General features: G+C 40.3%; 1 protein-coding gene across 2 annotated transcripts in view; it reads left to right on the forward strand.

Moving 5' to 3' along the window:
• Nucleotides 1-15,701, forward strand: part of mllt3 (MLLT3 super elongation complex subunit) — a 65,810-nt gene that overhangs the window by 20,535 nt on the left and 29,574 nt on the right. For both annotated transcript variants that reach the window (XM_017718852.2, XM_017718853.2), the window contains exons 3-4: nt 13,376-13,458; nt 13,589-13,732. In XM_017718852.2, coding sequence (XP_017574341.1) covers nt 13,376-13,458; nt 13,589-13,732 — 227 coding nt within the window. The remainder of the gene's footprint in view (nt 1-13,375; nt 13,459-13,588; nt 13,733-15,701) is intronic.

Raw genomic sequence — 15,701 nt, forward strand, 5'->3', positions numbered from 1 at the left:
CAATCGAGTAATCAGGGCAGCTGTTCAAAAAAATGGTAATTATTAAAAAATAGTAAATTGAACAAGTGAAATACATGGTATATTTACATAGGTAGTATTCTAGAGAGAATTTCTACAAGCCTTGCATCATTCGCGAAAACCTCAAATCTTGCTGTGTTTGAAAACGAGCACATCGTTCCTGTTCCCTGAACTGATGGTTACAAAATGCTCATTCCCTCCTTGGGATGCAGAACTACTGAGATCGAAGATCAGCAGAGTTCTGTGTGTGTGCTTTTCCACATGTCCATACAGATATGGTTTCATTTATATTTCTTTGGTTTTTTGGGGCATTGACTGCAGCCAGGTTTGTGCTGGGAAGATAAATAAGCTGTTTGAATAGTTAAGAATGCATGTGTCAAGTTAGCTAATGTGATCTGTTTCATTGAGTTTAGGAATCAGATGAAGTGATGGAGTAAAATTTTCAAATTAGTGGTTTGCTCATTTGCTCATTTTCTTCTTGGTGTCTCACTGTGATATCATTATTCATGATGAGATGTCAGCTGTTATTCAGTACCTTTTGGGAACAGAATGTATTTTGTGTAATTCTGGTCAATTTCAGACTCAGAACTTTAGTTGGATCAGGTTTGGATCCACATACAACACTGCATGTCAGGCTGAGTTTCAGGTGCATTTAAAGTTCTCCTTTATGTATACAGTGTACGTATATATTTGTGGCCTTTAACTAACTTGGACCAAGATTTTATCTTTGTCCCATTACTTATACATTTTTGCTTGTCTTTGACAGACAGTGCAGTCTTTTTGCTTGCCAAAGTTGGTGGTCCTGATTGGCATGGGTGGGCTGGCTTGCCACTTGCTTGTTCTCTCATTACCCACTCCAGACAAGTTGCCATGGCTCCCTGCCTAGTCCCACAGCCCCACTGTGGAGGACAAATGGTACAGTGATAAGGTTCCCCAGCCTGACTGAGGGGCTGCAGCAGCTGTAATTACAAGCATAGCCCCTTTCGACAGAACCCAAAGTATCTCTGCTGCGCAGGACACACCTCATTGGAGCTTGGCGGCTTGCACTGTTTGTGTAGCCACACCGAGGAGAGGCCTCTCACACACTGCTTTATGTCACTGTCCGCAAGGTTCAGACTTCACCCCTAAATCTGGACATTTTCCCTGACCTGCAGTGCCTTGGCACGGCTGATGTAGATTTGAAAACATGCCATGAAGTGAGCAGAGCTCCTGGGCTGACTTTAGCATTTGTGAATGCACAGCTGGAAAGTGACAGTTTAAAGAGTTTCACCGTGGGGGTGGAGATGCTTAGCAACAAATGTAATTTCACTGGTTTAGGCTGATGGCGTCATGCATGTGTACAGGTTTGGAGTGCTCATTTGTACCAGCAATATCACTGGCTTGAGTGATTCTTGACACTTTGCACACCAAACATGATTTTTCACTTTAAACGTTGTTTTATTTGCCCTCTGGTTTGTGAGCTTTTAACGACTGACTTGAACTCTGTTGACCAGTCGTCTCTGGCATTGGTATGCCGACAAGAAAGATGACCGCAACTGTTTGACTAACATCAAAAAATTAGTTTGGTTTTGGCTTCATCATGTATGGCGTTAGTATCTCCAAAAGCAACTCAAACTGAATTACAGACATCCAGCCTATTTGTGAAAGCACTCAAAATTTTATCTCCTGAATTAGGGCATTGAAACTCTCTAGGCTCCTTTTCTTTTCTAAAATGGAAAGAAGCCTATTATTCATATTTGGAAAGTAAGTATGTAAAATAGATTTGTGAAATGTGTCTATTGTAGTTTAGACTGAAATGTATCTGTTGTTTAAAAAAAAAAAAAAAAAATCATGTATAATGAGAGTGATGGTGAATGAACTACATCTGAATTCTTTTCTTCTTTTTGTTGATTTCTGTCGTCTCTGTCTTGGCCATTCCAGCAGGTTATTTCACAAAGCAGAATTTCTCTATTTAGCTAGATCATTTAAGACCAACATTAAGCTTGTGCAATAGGAAATGAACTAACAAACACTCTTATTGGACAGTCCTCATCATTGGTCTTACGTGATCTGGTCAACTGAGAATTCCTACTTTTTAAAATACCCCTTGGTCTCAATCTTGACTTGATTGCAAAAAAAAAAAAAAAAAAAAAAAAAAGTCTTGTCCTGGTCTTGGTCTTGCCTTGGGCTCATCTCTGTTGGTCTTCACTACAACACTACATAGATCTGTATTTTTGATGCAAAAAAAAAAAAAATCATGTCTGAATAATTTGTTGCCATGTTGTTTACTCACATTGTGTTTGATGTATTCATAGTTTGGCATGGAATACTTACAAGCCATGCCCAGCACAGTTTCCTTGAAACAGTTAGTTAGCTGCTCAATGCAGCAAAACTATTCTAGTCGGATAACACGGGTATTCCCAAGTTGGAACTTCATCACTTCCGTCATTTTTGTGATACCTCATCCACCAACATGTAAAACCTCTGTGTAATCAACAGAATAGGGTCAGTAACTTATCACATCATACTACATAGGATGCCTTTGCTGACTTGCTGTCATAATTTTTCTTAAACTGCCTAGTCCGGATTTAAAAGCACAACAGATGGAATAACGAACCGTTGCCATGTGGCATGGAACAATACGACCATAGTAATGGTTCGATCCTACAGGGAGTACCCCTGCATATTTTCATGCTTTTACACCACTGCTTTTCTTGCCTTACCACTGTTGACATGAGTGTGCTGGAGCTACAAAAAACTACAACACATGGGTACCCCAAGACTGGGATTGGGAACCACTGCCATAAGAGGCTTACCTCACACCCAAAGGAAACCCTCTCCCTCATGAGAAAGCTCCTCAGCTGCCATGGTTCCCACACACAGGGTGTCAGTTGACACCTCTATGTTCAGACTTAGTGCTCCCATATGCCCGGTTGCATGGTGTTACCTCTGATAATCCTTTCCTTCCCTGCCTGTTGCTTTGTTTCAACTCTAATAGTTTGCAAAAATAAAAATCCCTGTGCTCAAGACGAGTGGGCCTTTTTGAGGATTGCTGCTTAACTGCCTCGTCCACTGTGACAAACTGGAGCAATTTCCTATCCAAACAAACTGTTGTAAGTGACAGGAAGCTACTTCTCCAGGCCTTTGATTAGCAGCTGCTCTGGAGCTACATTAGCCCTGAAAGACCATTTCTCATTGGCATGTGTATAAATGCCTTGTAGCTTTTCTTAAAGCACAGTGCTTAATGTGTGATCCTCTTTGTAGTTGAGCGTGACCGTTGTGGTGTGACTATCTGACTAAAGAATAATGGACATAGAAAGTAGTTTGTTTGAAGAAGCAGAATAAAAAAGCTAGGTGTCTGGATTTTGACTGGTTGAAAGTCTTCTGTGATAAATGGGCCAACAAAGGATCAGAGACCCCCCTTTGATTTGCAGTGGTTGGGACAAATTTTGAGGGGAAAAAAAAAAATCACTCTGTGCCTTCTTGAGGTATATGATGTGTCTGACTGTCATTACAAGTATCAGCCTGACAAATGTGTTGGACAACAGTGGGCTCCTGAAGTATGTATGTATGTATGTATGTATGTATGTATGTATGATCAATTTCTTTTTGTTTTCTATTTGTTGATTAGTCCCATGTGGGTCAGGGTTGGAATTGGGGTAGAGGGGTTGTTTTGGCTTTTCTTTAAATGGAAAATAATGAACAAAATTGATCACAAGAAAACACTGGGCTCCTGAGTAGTGCCAACATCTAAGCACTGGCGCTTCCATCAGGACATCATCTGATGATGTCAGGAGTCCAAGAGCACACAAGTGGGCCTCACTCTCTCTGAGAGTGGATAGGATGCACCCCTCCTCCCCTCACAAAAATAGGCAGCCTAAGCATCTGGTTAGCTTATGTAACAGAACCAGTGATTAGCCTTCTCCACCAAGCACGTTCAGTTGTCTAATGATGTTGCATTAGTGGCAATTTGAAAAGATGTAGTGGCTGGCTTCACATCCTTTTGGAGGAAGCTTGTTTGCCTTCAACCTCATAGTGCTTGTGACATCATGTGATGTGATTTGCAGGAGTCCCAACTAGTAGGTGGAGTGGAATACGACTAAATTAGGGAGAAAGTTGAACCCCCCCCCCCCCCCCCCCCCCCCCCCCAAAAAAAAAAAGGAAAGCAACAGCAGCTCTGCTCAGAAGGTAAAATACATTGCTCAAAAAATAAAGGGAACACTCAAATAACACATCCTAGATCTGAATGAATGAAATATTCTCATTGAATACTTTGTTCTGTACAAAGTTGAATGTGCTGACAACAAAATCACACAAAAATCATCAATGGAAATCAAATTTATTAACTAGTGGAGGCCTGGATTTGGTCCAATCGCACACAAAATTAAAGTGGAAAAACACAGTACAGGCTGATCCAACTTTGATGTAATGTCCTTAAAACAAGTCAAAATGAGGCTCAGTATTGTGTGTGTGTGTGTGGCCTCCACGTGCCTGTATGACCTCCTGACAACGCCTGGGCATGCTCCTCCCAGACCTGGACTAAAGCATTTGCCAACTCCTGGACAGTCTGTGGTGCAACGTGGCGTTGGTGGATGGAGCGAGACATGATGTCCCAGATGTGCTCAATCAGATTCAGGTGTGGGGAACAGGCGGGCCAGTCCATAGCTTCAATGCCTTCATCTTGCAGGAACTGCTGACACACTCCAGCCACATGAGGTCTAGTATTGTCCTGCATTAGGAGGAACCCAGGGCCAACTGCACCAGTATTATGGTCTCACAAGAGGTCTGAGGATCTCATCTCAGTACCTAATGGCAGTCAGGCTACCTCTGGCGAGTACATGAAGGGCTGCGCAGCGCTCCAAAGAAATGCCACCCCACACCATTACTGACCCACTGCCAAACCGGTCATGCTGAAGGATGTTGCAGGCAGCAGATCGCTCTCCACGGCGTCTCCAGACTCTGTCATGTCTGTCACATGTGCTCAGTGTGAACCTGCTTTCATCTGTGAAGAGCACAGGGCGCCAGTGGCGAATATGCCAATCCTGGTGTTCTCTGGCAAATGCCAAGCGTCCTGCACGGTGTTGGGCTGTTAGCACAACCCCCATCTGTGGACGTCGGGCCCTCATACCATCCTCATGGAGTCGGTTTCTAACCGTTTGTGCAGACACATGCACATTTCTGGCAGTGCTCCTCCTGTTCCACCTTGCACAAAGGCGGAGGTAGCGGTCCTGCTGCTGGGTTGTTGCCCTCCTACGGCCTCCTCCACGTCTCCTGGTGTACTGGCCTGTCTCCTGGTAGCGCCTCCAGCCTCTGGACACTACGCTGACAGACACAGCAAACCTTCATGCCACAGCTTGCATTGATGTGCCATCCTGGATGAGCTGCACTACCTGAGCCACTTGTGTGGGTTGTAGAGTCCGTCTCATGCTACCACGAGTGTGAAAGCACCACCAACATTCAAAAGTGACCAAAACATCAGGCAGAAAGGTACTGACAAGTGGTCTGTGGTCCCCACCTGCAGAACCACTCCTTTATTGAGTGTGTCTTGCTAATTGCCAAAATTTCCACCTGTTGTCTATTCCATTTGCACAACAGCTGTGAAATTGTCAGTTAGTGTTGCTTCCTAAGTGGACAGTTTGATTTCACAGAAGTTTGATTTACTTGGAGTTATACTGTTGTTTAAGTCTTCCCTTTTATTTTTTTGAGCAGTGTACATTAATATAACTTGAGCAAACATGAATAACCATTGTCTTACAAGCTTCACATGTCTTTGGTAAATAAATGGTGATTTCCTTCTTTCTTTTCCTTTATCTTCTTCGTTTTTGACAGTTTTAACCTTTTGTGGCACTAAAGAGCTTGCTGCATTTGCCATGGTACACCTCTGGTAAAGCAACAAATCTGCACCAGGAGAAAGAGAATCAGAAGAAAGTCATAACTCTGACAAGCTTGTGAAAAATGTGCTCATTGTTATTTTAACTTTGTTTGATACCTCCTGAAAATACCTAGCCACTGTTTAACTTTAATTTCCAAATACTAATGACTATGTTTAGTGTCTTTTTTATTTATTTATTTTATACTGAACATTTACCAACATCCAAAATCATTCCCCCCCCCCCCCCCCCCCCCTCGTTAAACTCTCCACTAAATATTCGAAAGTGCCTGCATTAGAATTTAGTGCCTTCCTGTGGAGCGAATGAGTGGGTCTTCCACTTAAGCCATGGCAAGGCAGCACTGGTCACCATTACTGCTGGGAGCAGACATGGAAGCAGAGATGGGAGCCTTCCCAGTGTTTGGCAGTCATCATTATAGTGCTCAATCCTGGGACCAATTATTGACTAGCTTTTTCATTTCACAAATGGTTTGTTATTTCAGGCCAGCCCAGCTCGACAGAAAATAAATGGGAAGAGTTTATGAGGGCCAAGCTGAGGCTCCTGCTTGAGCCATGCTTCAGCACCTCCTTTCTAATGAACGACTGACCACCCTAGCCCTTGAAGTCTAATGGATCTTGCAGCAAAGTGACATGGTGGTGTCTCCCAGAGTTGGCTGTTTAGTGGCCAACATCTGTATCCCTTGTGTCTCAGCCCCATCACTTGCATGGTTACTGCTAACTTAGAGAGCACAGGGGACTTGGAGGAACCGCAGTCCATGGAGCACGGTGACCTGTTGACATTATCAGGTGATTAGGTAGAGCCCTCATTCTTCTTATCACCTACTTGGCACATTCCATATCACATTCCATATATCATTCCATATGGTTTAGCCTCATATAGATATAAAATCTAACTTGCTTTGCACTGATGCGAATCCCACTGGCTTATTGCTCCTAATTTTAAAATAAGATTGCTTACCTAATTTAGAAAAATGTGCTAAACTAGCATCAGTGATTTGGGATTTTGTTGCATTTGCAGTGTGTTTTAATTTGTATAGTAAATAAGAGTTGGGTGGTGTGACGATATAACATGCTCATCGTTAGAGATGGCATATCTATCAATGGGCATCTGTATTGGGTTGATATTGGCATAAAATACTGGATCTGTTATTGAAAGGGGGAAAAAGAATGAATCTGATCCAATCTTGTAATCAGACTGTGATGTGATGTTAGCTGTGTACTTCTTCCTGTGGGGTAGCACAGTATTTGATTAGTTGAAGTATGATGGTTTGCTTTTTGATAATCTTCGTAAGTGAAGTGCTTATAGCTTATTTTAAAGCTTAGTAGTTTCAAAGGAAAAAAATACCAGATCATTATTGGTATCTGTTCATACTCAAGGTTTGAATATCGGTATCAGAAAAGAAAAGGTGGTATTGTGGCATCTCTAGTCATCCTGATGAATCACATTGTGGTATGTTTGTCAAAGGGATGCTGAGTCAGAATCGGCCAAGCTCGGAATCAATGGATTATTGCTTCTGAGACAATTTATTTGATTTTGGTTGTGATTTTTGGATCTGTGTTGCGATTTTATGGTGTAAATACTTTGAGTCAGAAAAGCGCACTTCCTTCATATTAGAATGCCGTTGCTTCAACTATAATAAGGCCAGGGACGCACCAAGCTGACTGACACCACCAGGCCATTGCTGAGTGTTGGTGGCTGATCACCTGTAGTTAGTGGTGCCTGTATGGCAATGTTGGCTGTAGCCAGTTCTTGGTAATGCTTTTTTTTTTTTTTTTTTTGGCCAATTCAGCATGTTAAATTGACATCAGCAGTCATTTTTGTCCTAGGAATGAGCTTTTCTGACAGTTTTCTGTTTGAATGTTTGACTATATAAGCAGGTAATATGTGATTGTTGTATTCAAAATGGGAGAGAAATGTAATAAACACATGAAAGCTCTAAGGGGGCTCTGATAATGCTAACAATGCATGAGACTTGTTTCATGGACATTTTTACTTTTTGTCACATTATAAACTTGCAAATACATTATTTCTCAAATGTTCACTTTTAAGCAGTCTTTTTTACCCACTCTACGCTTCTCAAAGTGGTTTACTTTCATGCACTAGAGCTTGAACAGACATTTGAATCATATAACACATTCAAGCATTGTGAGTTTTACAGCTTTAGGATCATGCCAGCTCCTTCTGTAGTGTTTTTCTCTTTGCATGCATTACAATCGTCAGCTGTAGTCTCTGCAGTGTGTTTTGATGCAGAGACGAGAGGTGAGTGAGTTGACAGAAGGTAATCGTCAGTTGAATGTGGTTGGCACTAGTTTTTAAATGCCATCTTGGTGGGTTACAGGCCTAAAATGCATGTGCATAATTATACATGACTTACTGTGCCAAATAACCAGTCAGCTCTTTCTGTACAGCATTTTTTTTAAATGCCATTTTGGCCCATTTAAAGGGCAAGACATGTTATTTGAATTGTGTTTCTGGCTAATAGGATGTGCTAGTGCTGGTATGCCTTCATGTGTTCATTTAGCCCACATGCTGTGAGCCCAAAAAAAATCAGCCATAGACCAGTTTGGCTTTAAAAAGAAATTGGAATTGGTCATGCAAATTTGATCGTTGAAGTCTTTCTGAGCAAAACTGACCATAACTGCACATCCTGTTGTAATGAAATACATTCAGGGCTTCTAAGTGATGTAGTGGTTTAAAGGTTTAGTATATTATTAGATCACAAATTTGACCAATGATGCATAATTGATGCAGTTTAATTAGATGTCATAAAAAGTATGTGAAATGCTTGATTAAAAAAAAAAAAAATTGTGCATAGTTTTTGAAACCCTTTGAGTTTGCAGTGCTGTTATGCTGGTGCACTGTTTTTCGACCTCATCAAAGCTGATGTATTCGTGCTGTATTGCTCACCCTCAGTTCAAAACTCTTCTCTTTCACAAATAGTTACTTTGGTTCTCATTGTGAAAGTTTATGGCAGGCGTGTAAGAGGTTTTGGCCCTGGTTGACCTAAAAGCAGGTGGTCTGCCGTACTGAGGGATTGTTTACACTGCATGGGCTACTGACATATATCTCTCTGTGGAGTCTTTGCTTCAACTGTAAGATGGTAATCTGAGTCTGGAGGGAGCTCTGCATTCTCTCCGCACAGACCAGCTCTACTACGAAGGAAATGTAATCTGAATCAGCTTTTTTTTTTTTTTTTTTTTTTTTTTTTTTTTTTTTTTTTAACGTTTACGTTGACCATTTTTCTAAGTGGGCTGAAACGCTGATAGAATCTACTAGATTAACAGTTGTTGTGCAGTGGTCTTAATGTTGACTGGATTTTTAAATTTATTTATTTATTTTTTTCCCCCCTTCATCATCTGCACTTTTGCATTTATTTCACTTGTCCGTCCCCCCCCCTTACTTGTTCCGTAGTTTGGCTCAGTATCTTCCGGCCTTGCCTCATTACAACCTAGTTTTGGAGAGAGGGCAAATGCATTCTGACTGGCATTGTTCTGTGATTGGCATCCTGGCTCGAAGTGTATGTGTGTGAGAGAGAAGGGGGGGACTCTTTGGCTCTTTCCAACATAAAAAAAAAAAAAAGAAAATCTAAGTAAGCTCTCTCGCTCTCGCTCTCTTGGTGTGGTTGTTGGCAGAGTTCCTGTTACAGGTCAATGAGTGTATTGTGCACTTTGCTTGTCCAAGCACCCCCTTCCAAATGTAAAGTGACCTTTTCAACTTGCAGGACTTCCACTGCTACAGTAACGAGCTGCCAGCTTCCCAGTGTAGATGTGTGATTCTCTTCTAGTTAGGACTGATTTCGTCCTAGATCAATTGTTCAAGATTTACTTGAAAATAAGTCTTCAAAAAAACAAATGTTATTTCCCATTAACTTAAGCCAAATTCTGCACAGATAACAAAAGAATTGAATAAAAATCCTTTAAAATGTGTAATTTTCGTGTTTGTCAGACTGACTTTTAGTGATACGTGACATTGTTTCATGCAAAAAGAAAAAAGTTAACTTTTGTTTTTTTGGTTGAATGATTAAAAAAGTAATTGTTTGCTGTGTTTCTATTTCTAATTTCATATGCAGTCATATGCAAAAGTTTAGGCACTCCATTCAGATTCTGATTTTGTTGAAAATAAATAAACATCCTGTACAGAGAACACACTTCCCTACATTTTAGTGCGTAGTTACTGTTTATTTGCTGGTTTTAACATACTGGGGATGGAAAACAAAATATGGCACCATTTTTAATTTTTGAATTTTATTTTCCCCCCAAGCCTTCCACCCAATGACCACTGGGATAGGCTCCAGCACAGTTTATTCCCTGTGGAGGATGGTGTGTTATTTTAACTTAGAAAATCAATAGAATGTCGGTCAACCAGGGTGTGTTCAAATGTTTGCCTACTGCTGTATGTCGCTTTGGCTTTGTCTTCCCCATAACCTTCCAATTTTGTTTATTTATTTATTTATTTTATTTTTATTTTATTACTATTTCTTTTCCCTACACTTTGGTCTAGCTCTACCTCTCCACTTTGCTGTCTGTGTTTATTCATATTCCTTGTCAGAGGCAGGTAAAGGAAATCTGTCATCACACTAAATTTGTGTAAATGGTTCTTAACCTACAGAGAATAATTTTTTTTTTCACATTTTCCTATGGACTGACAATATTTCCATTTAAAGGTTTTACTATAACATTGCTAGAACTACACTTTCAATGATGTTTAAGAAAACACATACACATGTAGAGTTCACAATGTGATAACTGTTAGTTTCTTTATTTAAATGCATTTTTCTTTTAAAAAGAAGCCCATTGTTGTAGTGTTAATATACAGCGCAAATGCACCACAGTGAACGGGCCTGACTTAGCAGTTCATAATTGAACCTGACCCAGACATGCAATTAATCTCAACCCACAATATTTGTGCAGCAGGTAGTGGGTTGGGGTGCCCTGACCTCAGGATCAGGGTCACGTGCTGTCTAGCCAGCAGACCTGTCATTCAGCCTTTAGAGAGAGACATGGTTGCCATGTAACCTGAGAACGCAAGTTGCTGTGGAATCCCTAGGCCAGTTGCTCTGTGAGAAGCACTGAAAGGAGTCTGAGGAATTAACTGCTTATCTATATGGTTATATACATATACAGTATATGGCATTTGTCTGACTGTTTGTTTTTGTTTTGTTTTGTTTTTGTTTGTTTTTAAAAATAAATAATAGCTGGTTAGAGGTCTCCAGTAACAAATGTCGTCTGAGTTTGCGCTGCTAGCATAACGTTGAATGCAGGACATAAAAATGTATTGTTTTTTGCTGTAATGATATTGACAATGTGATGTAGCTTTAGTGGTGTACCTGATTGATAATGAAAGGTCCATGAAGTAGTACTGTGCAGTACTAAAGTACTATTTTAGGTATTAAAAAATACATCAACTGAATTCAAAACTAGTATATAACAGCATCTCTGGTATTGGGCAGCACATTCATTTTTATTTTAAACAAAGGGATGAAATTCAGTTTAGGTTGAGGATGCCTGCAAAAGCTCACTGTGGTATGCTATTGTTCAGTTAAGTCAGTTTTAATTTTAAAAAAAATAATTTAAAAAAATTTAAAATAATGAAAATAATTGATAGTGACAGCCCTGAGCCTTTTCAGAAAGCTACTCTGAGTTGTTCCTACACAAGGATTAAAATTTGCGTTGGACTATATGGAATGTTAAGCAGGTGATATGTACTAGTGCTGTTGGAGAGGAAATTAACTGCAACTAGGAAATTTCAAAATTCTTGCTGTATTTTATTGCCAAACTACAGTTGGAGGACAATTAGAGTGATAGTAATTTGTCTCCAGGTGTCCTCGACTCTATGTGCAGACACTGTGGATGGTGACTAATTGCTGGTACTGTTGGAAGGCCCTGTGGGACAGTAGAGGAGCAAGACAAACAAGTGTCCCCTGAGCATTTCATCCCAAATGCATAATTGTGACTAAGCCTGCTGCTTTGGGTTGTGCGAGTACGTGTTATGCGTGCTCATGTACCTGTGTGGGTGATGAAAGCGGAGTGCTTAGATTGTCAGTGATGACCGATGTAGAATGTCTAGAATCTTTTAAAAACCTCATTTGAATGAATAATTGGAAATTAATCTGTTCCAAAATTAGTGTATTCCATCCATCTTGAAAAGCAGCATAACCATTTCATGGTTTTAAATTGCCACCCACTAGAGACACTGTACAGTCTCTGAGAAAGCTCAGAACTTGTCTGTTTATTAACCACACTTAGAGGCAAATTAATGCGCATTCATTTTTGTTTACCTTTTTATGAACACTGTGCCAAACTTAAGAAACGTTTTGTTGTTCGCATAGTGCATTTTAGTGTTTGATTGACAGGCCATTCACAGTGCTCTTTGGCAGTGAGTGAGAGTTGGACAGTTTTGAGTATACAAAGTGGTACTAAAAATATTTTCCGTGGCTGTTTCCCTGTTGAAAGTTTGATTTTTAGTTGGAGATGACTGTTCAATTATGTTCTGCAAAACTAACCATTTAGACATTTGTTTCTTATTATTTTATCCCTTTTGGGCACTGAAATCTCTCTTTCCCGTCTAAAGGAAAGAATCCTCAGTGCGTGTGTTTGTTGCAGTTCAGTGCTGCTGTTTTGTGTTACAGATGTGTGTTCTTTCTCATTTCCATCTCTCTCAGTATCTAGGGATGTTTTCCCCTCAAGTCACGCTGAGACTCGGTCATCTCGTGCTATCAGGAGACTAGTGCTTTGTTCATGCCTAATTTGACACACACGCTAGACTCATGTAATGTTGCTAAGTAATGAGAGGCTGATTGCAAATGCACACGCATAAGTAACTGCCGTCTTTTCAGCTCTTCTCACAGGAACTGTTCTATGATTTAGATCAGAGTCTGTACCATGCAAGACTTGCATTGTTGTACATCTTACCCTTCCTTCCTTCCTTCCTTCCTTCCTTCCTTCCTTCCTTCCTTCCTTCCTTCCTTCCTTCCTTCCTTCCTTCCTTCCTTCCTTCCTTCCTTCCTTCCTTCCTTCCTTCCTTCCTTCCTTCCTTCCTTCCTTCCTTCCTTCCTTCCTTCCTTCCTTCCTTCCTTCCTTCCTTCCTTCCTTCACCTGTTTTTAGTTTTCATTTTTCTTCTCACGCTCTTCCTTCCTTCCTTCCTTCCTTCCTTCCTTCCTTCCTTCCGATCCCCCCGTTACCTGTTTTTAGTTTTCATTTTTCTTCTCACGCTTTTCCTTCCTTCCTTCCTTCATACATACACATCTTTCTTCATATCTGCCTTTCTTTTCTTTCCTTTTTGTCTTTGCTCTCTCACTCTTCTCTCTGTCTCTCACTCTCATTCAAAATGCATTGAAGGCCACTTTAGATTTGTCTTTTTTTGTGTGTGTAAATGGCAACTTTGTCAAAGTCTCTGTTTTGTCATTTTATATTGAGATGAAAATATCTAGAAGCTTGCCAGGTCAAGTGACAAAGCTTCAAATATTTTTCTTTTCTTATTCTAACAGTGTGCAAGGATCCACCGTATAAAGTGGAGGAGTCTGGATACGCTGGCTTTATCCTGCCTATTGAAGTTTACTTCAGAAATAAGGTACTTTACAGGCTTTCTCATTTCTATTGTTCTCCTTTGGCCGTGTTAAGACTTTAACACTTGCAAATTCAGACTCCCCTGGTGTCATATGAATGCAGTAAATTTCAGTACCTTCTGTTCTTTTTACCAGGAAGAGCCGAAGAAAGTGCGCTTTGACTACGATCTGTTCCTGCATTTGGAGGGTCATCCACCGGTCAATCACCTGCGCTGCGAGAAGCTCACCTTCAACAACCCGACGGAGGAGTTCCGCAAGAAGCTTCTGAAGGCTGGAGGGGTACTGTACACAGGGGTTAAGGCCAGAGAGAGCGGCATGCTCTCCTGGACAAAGGGTGGCTTAACTGGCACTGTCACTTGCATGAAATCCTGTGGGGTGCTGAATGAGAACCTACCTGGTGAACGTATGGAGATGAGGACAAAGGTTCTCCAGTATACCTGTTGATCTGGTCGTTGTTCTTTAGCTTGCAAACCATAAAGCTCATGTTAAGTGTACACTGAGCAAAATAAATGTGCCTAAGTGTTATACAGACATTATGAAATTTATGAAAATTCTGTCGCACCCTGGGCTAAACAAAAATATTTCATTGAGTTGCAAGGTTGTTCAGCTGTTATACTACAAATAGTACTACTTTTATTCTGTGTATATGCTGACACTCTCACATTGAAATGTGGCATAAAAGTAAGTCTTCTGTTACTCTAAAATTAGTAGGAAGTGGGAAATTTGTTGTATTATTGCTGCTGAGATATTGCATCACAGTACATTTTTCTGAATAGGAGTATTGGCAGTAATACTACATTTATCATATGAAAACAATTAGCCAGGTGGTCACAGAGGTGGGTAGAGTAGTCTAAACCCATACTCAAGTAAAAGTTTTAATACTTGATTAAAATAATAACTCAAGTAAAAGTACTTTTAAAAACACAGCTTGAGTGCAGGTACAAAAACCTTAGATCAAAGAAGTGCTTTACTACTAAGTATCATATAATAACTGTGGAACCTCTTTGTATATCCAGCATCTAACAGCACAGGAACTGAAGTTTATTAGACTTAGTTCTTTGTCTTTTTGTATTCTTTTGGTCTGAAATCAAATGCTAAAACTCAAGTCAACGGTGTGTCCAATCACACAACACTGCAGATGTTGTCTCTAGTAAAACAATGAAATTAAACTCAAAAGGAATTGGTTACTAAATATGTATGGCTAAAATATAAAAGTAAACAGTAAGAGGCACAGTCTGTTACTCACCATATACTTGAAATTTGAGTTCAGGTGAGTACTAATTCATCAATATTTTACTTAAGTACATGTACTTGGGTAAATGTGACTGGTTACTGCCCACCTCTGGTTGGAAGTCATCCCATTGGCATCATCTAATTTTATTTGTTTATTTTCACCAGCTGTTTTTTTTTTCCTTCTTTTGATCCTTCTTAAAAGGTTTATACAATCAATCTAAAGATAGCTTTTCATAACCTTTAAAATGTGGCAGGACTGCTTGTGCATTATATTTTATTTTGTTCACATCTGTCGCAGATATCAAGGTAAACTATCATGACGTTACGTTTCTTGCCATATCGGCCAGTTTTACTACTAAAACAGGTTATTTAAGCAGCGATATAAATCTATAGGTAGTTTATATATTTATAAATGTGTTCCACTGGTACAGGCATCAGATCTAGTCATAGAAAGAACATTAATCAGAGCTCCGGATGAGGGCTCAGTTCTTATCTCACTGTACTTCCATGTCAACTAAGTGTTTATGCGGGTGACACGGCCCATTTGCTCAATCAGGGAGAGCTGAACATACACACAGGTGAGAGTGCAGTGCTGCTTCCTCAGGCTGTTTGCTTCTGCACGACTCCAGAGTAAAAGCCAATGTCAGCTAGCAGCTCCTAATGGAATTATGCTTCTCATCAGCCAAGATGAGGAGCTGTGCTGGATGAATTAAAGTGGGCTAGTTGTAACGTGAAGCATCTATCACTACAGGAAAGCCCAGCCTGTCCTTGGGTCCATGCCAGAGGACTCCACACAGTCTTTTTTGGGAATTAAAAGGCTGCCATTTATGTTTTGTTAGTCTTGGTGCCACTTTGAAACTTCAGCTCATGAAATAGTATTAGACCGGATCCAGTATGAATCATTCTGTAAGAAGTTTGCATCTAAGGAGATGATGTGTCTGGCAAGGTCAGTACTGTAGTTTTAGCTTGCCCGCTCCTAGGGTTTGTTCCAGGAATTCGTCCATTTTATGGCTGA

This window comes from Pygocentrus nattereri, chromosome 2 (genome assembly GCF_015220715.1).
Source record: "Pygocentrus nattereri isolate fPygNat1 chromosome 2, fPygNat1.pri, whole genome shotgun sequence".
NCBI lineage: Eukaryota > Metazoa > Chordata > Actinopteri > Characiformes > Serrasalmidae > Pygocentrus > Pygocentrus nattereri.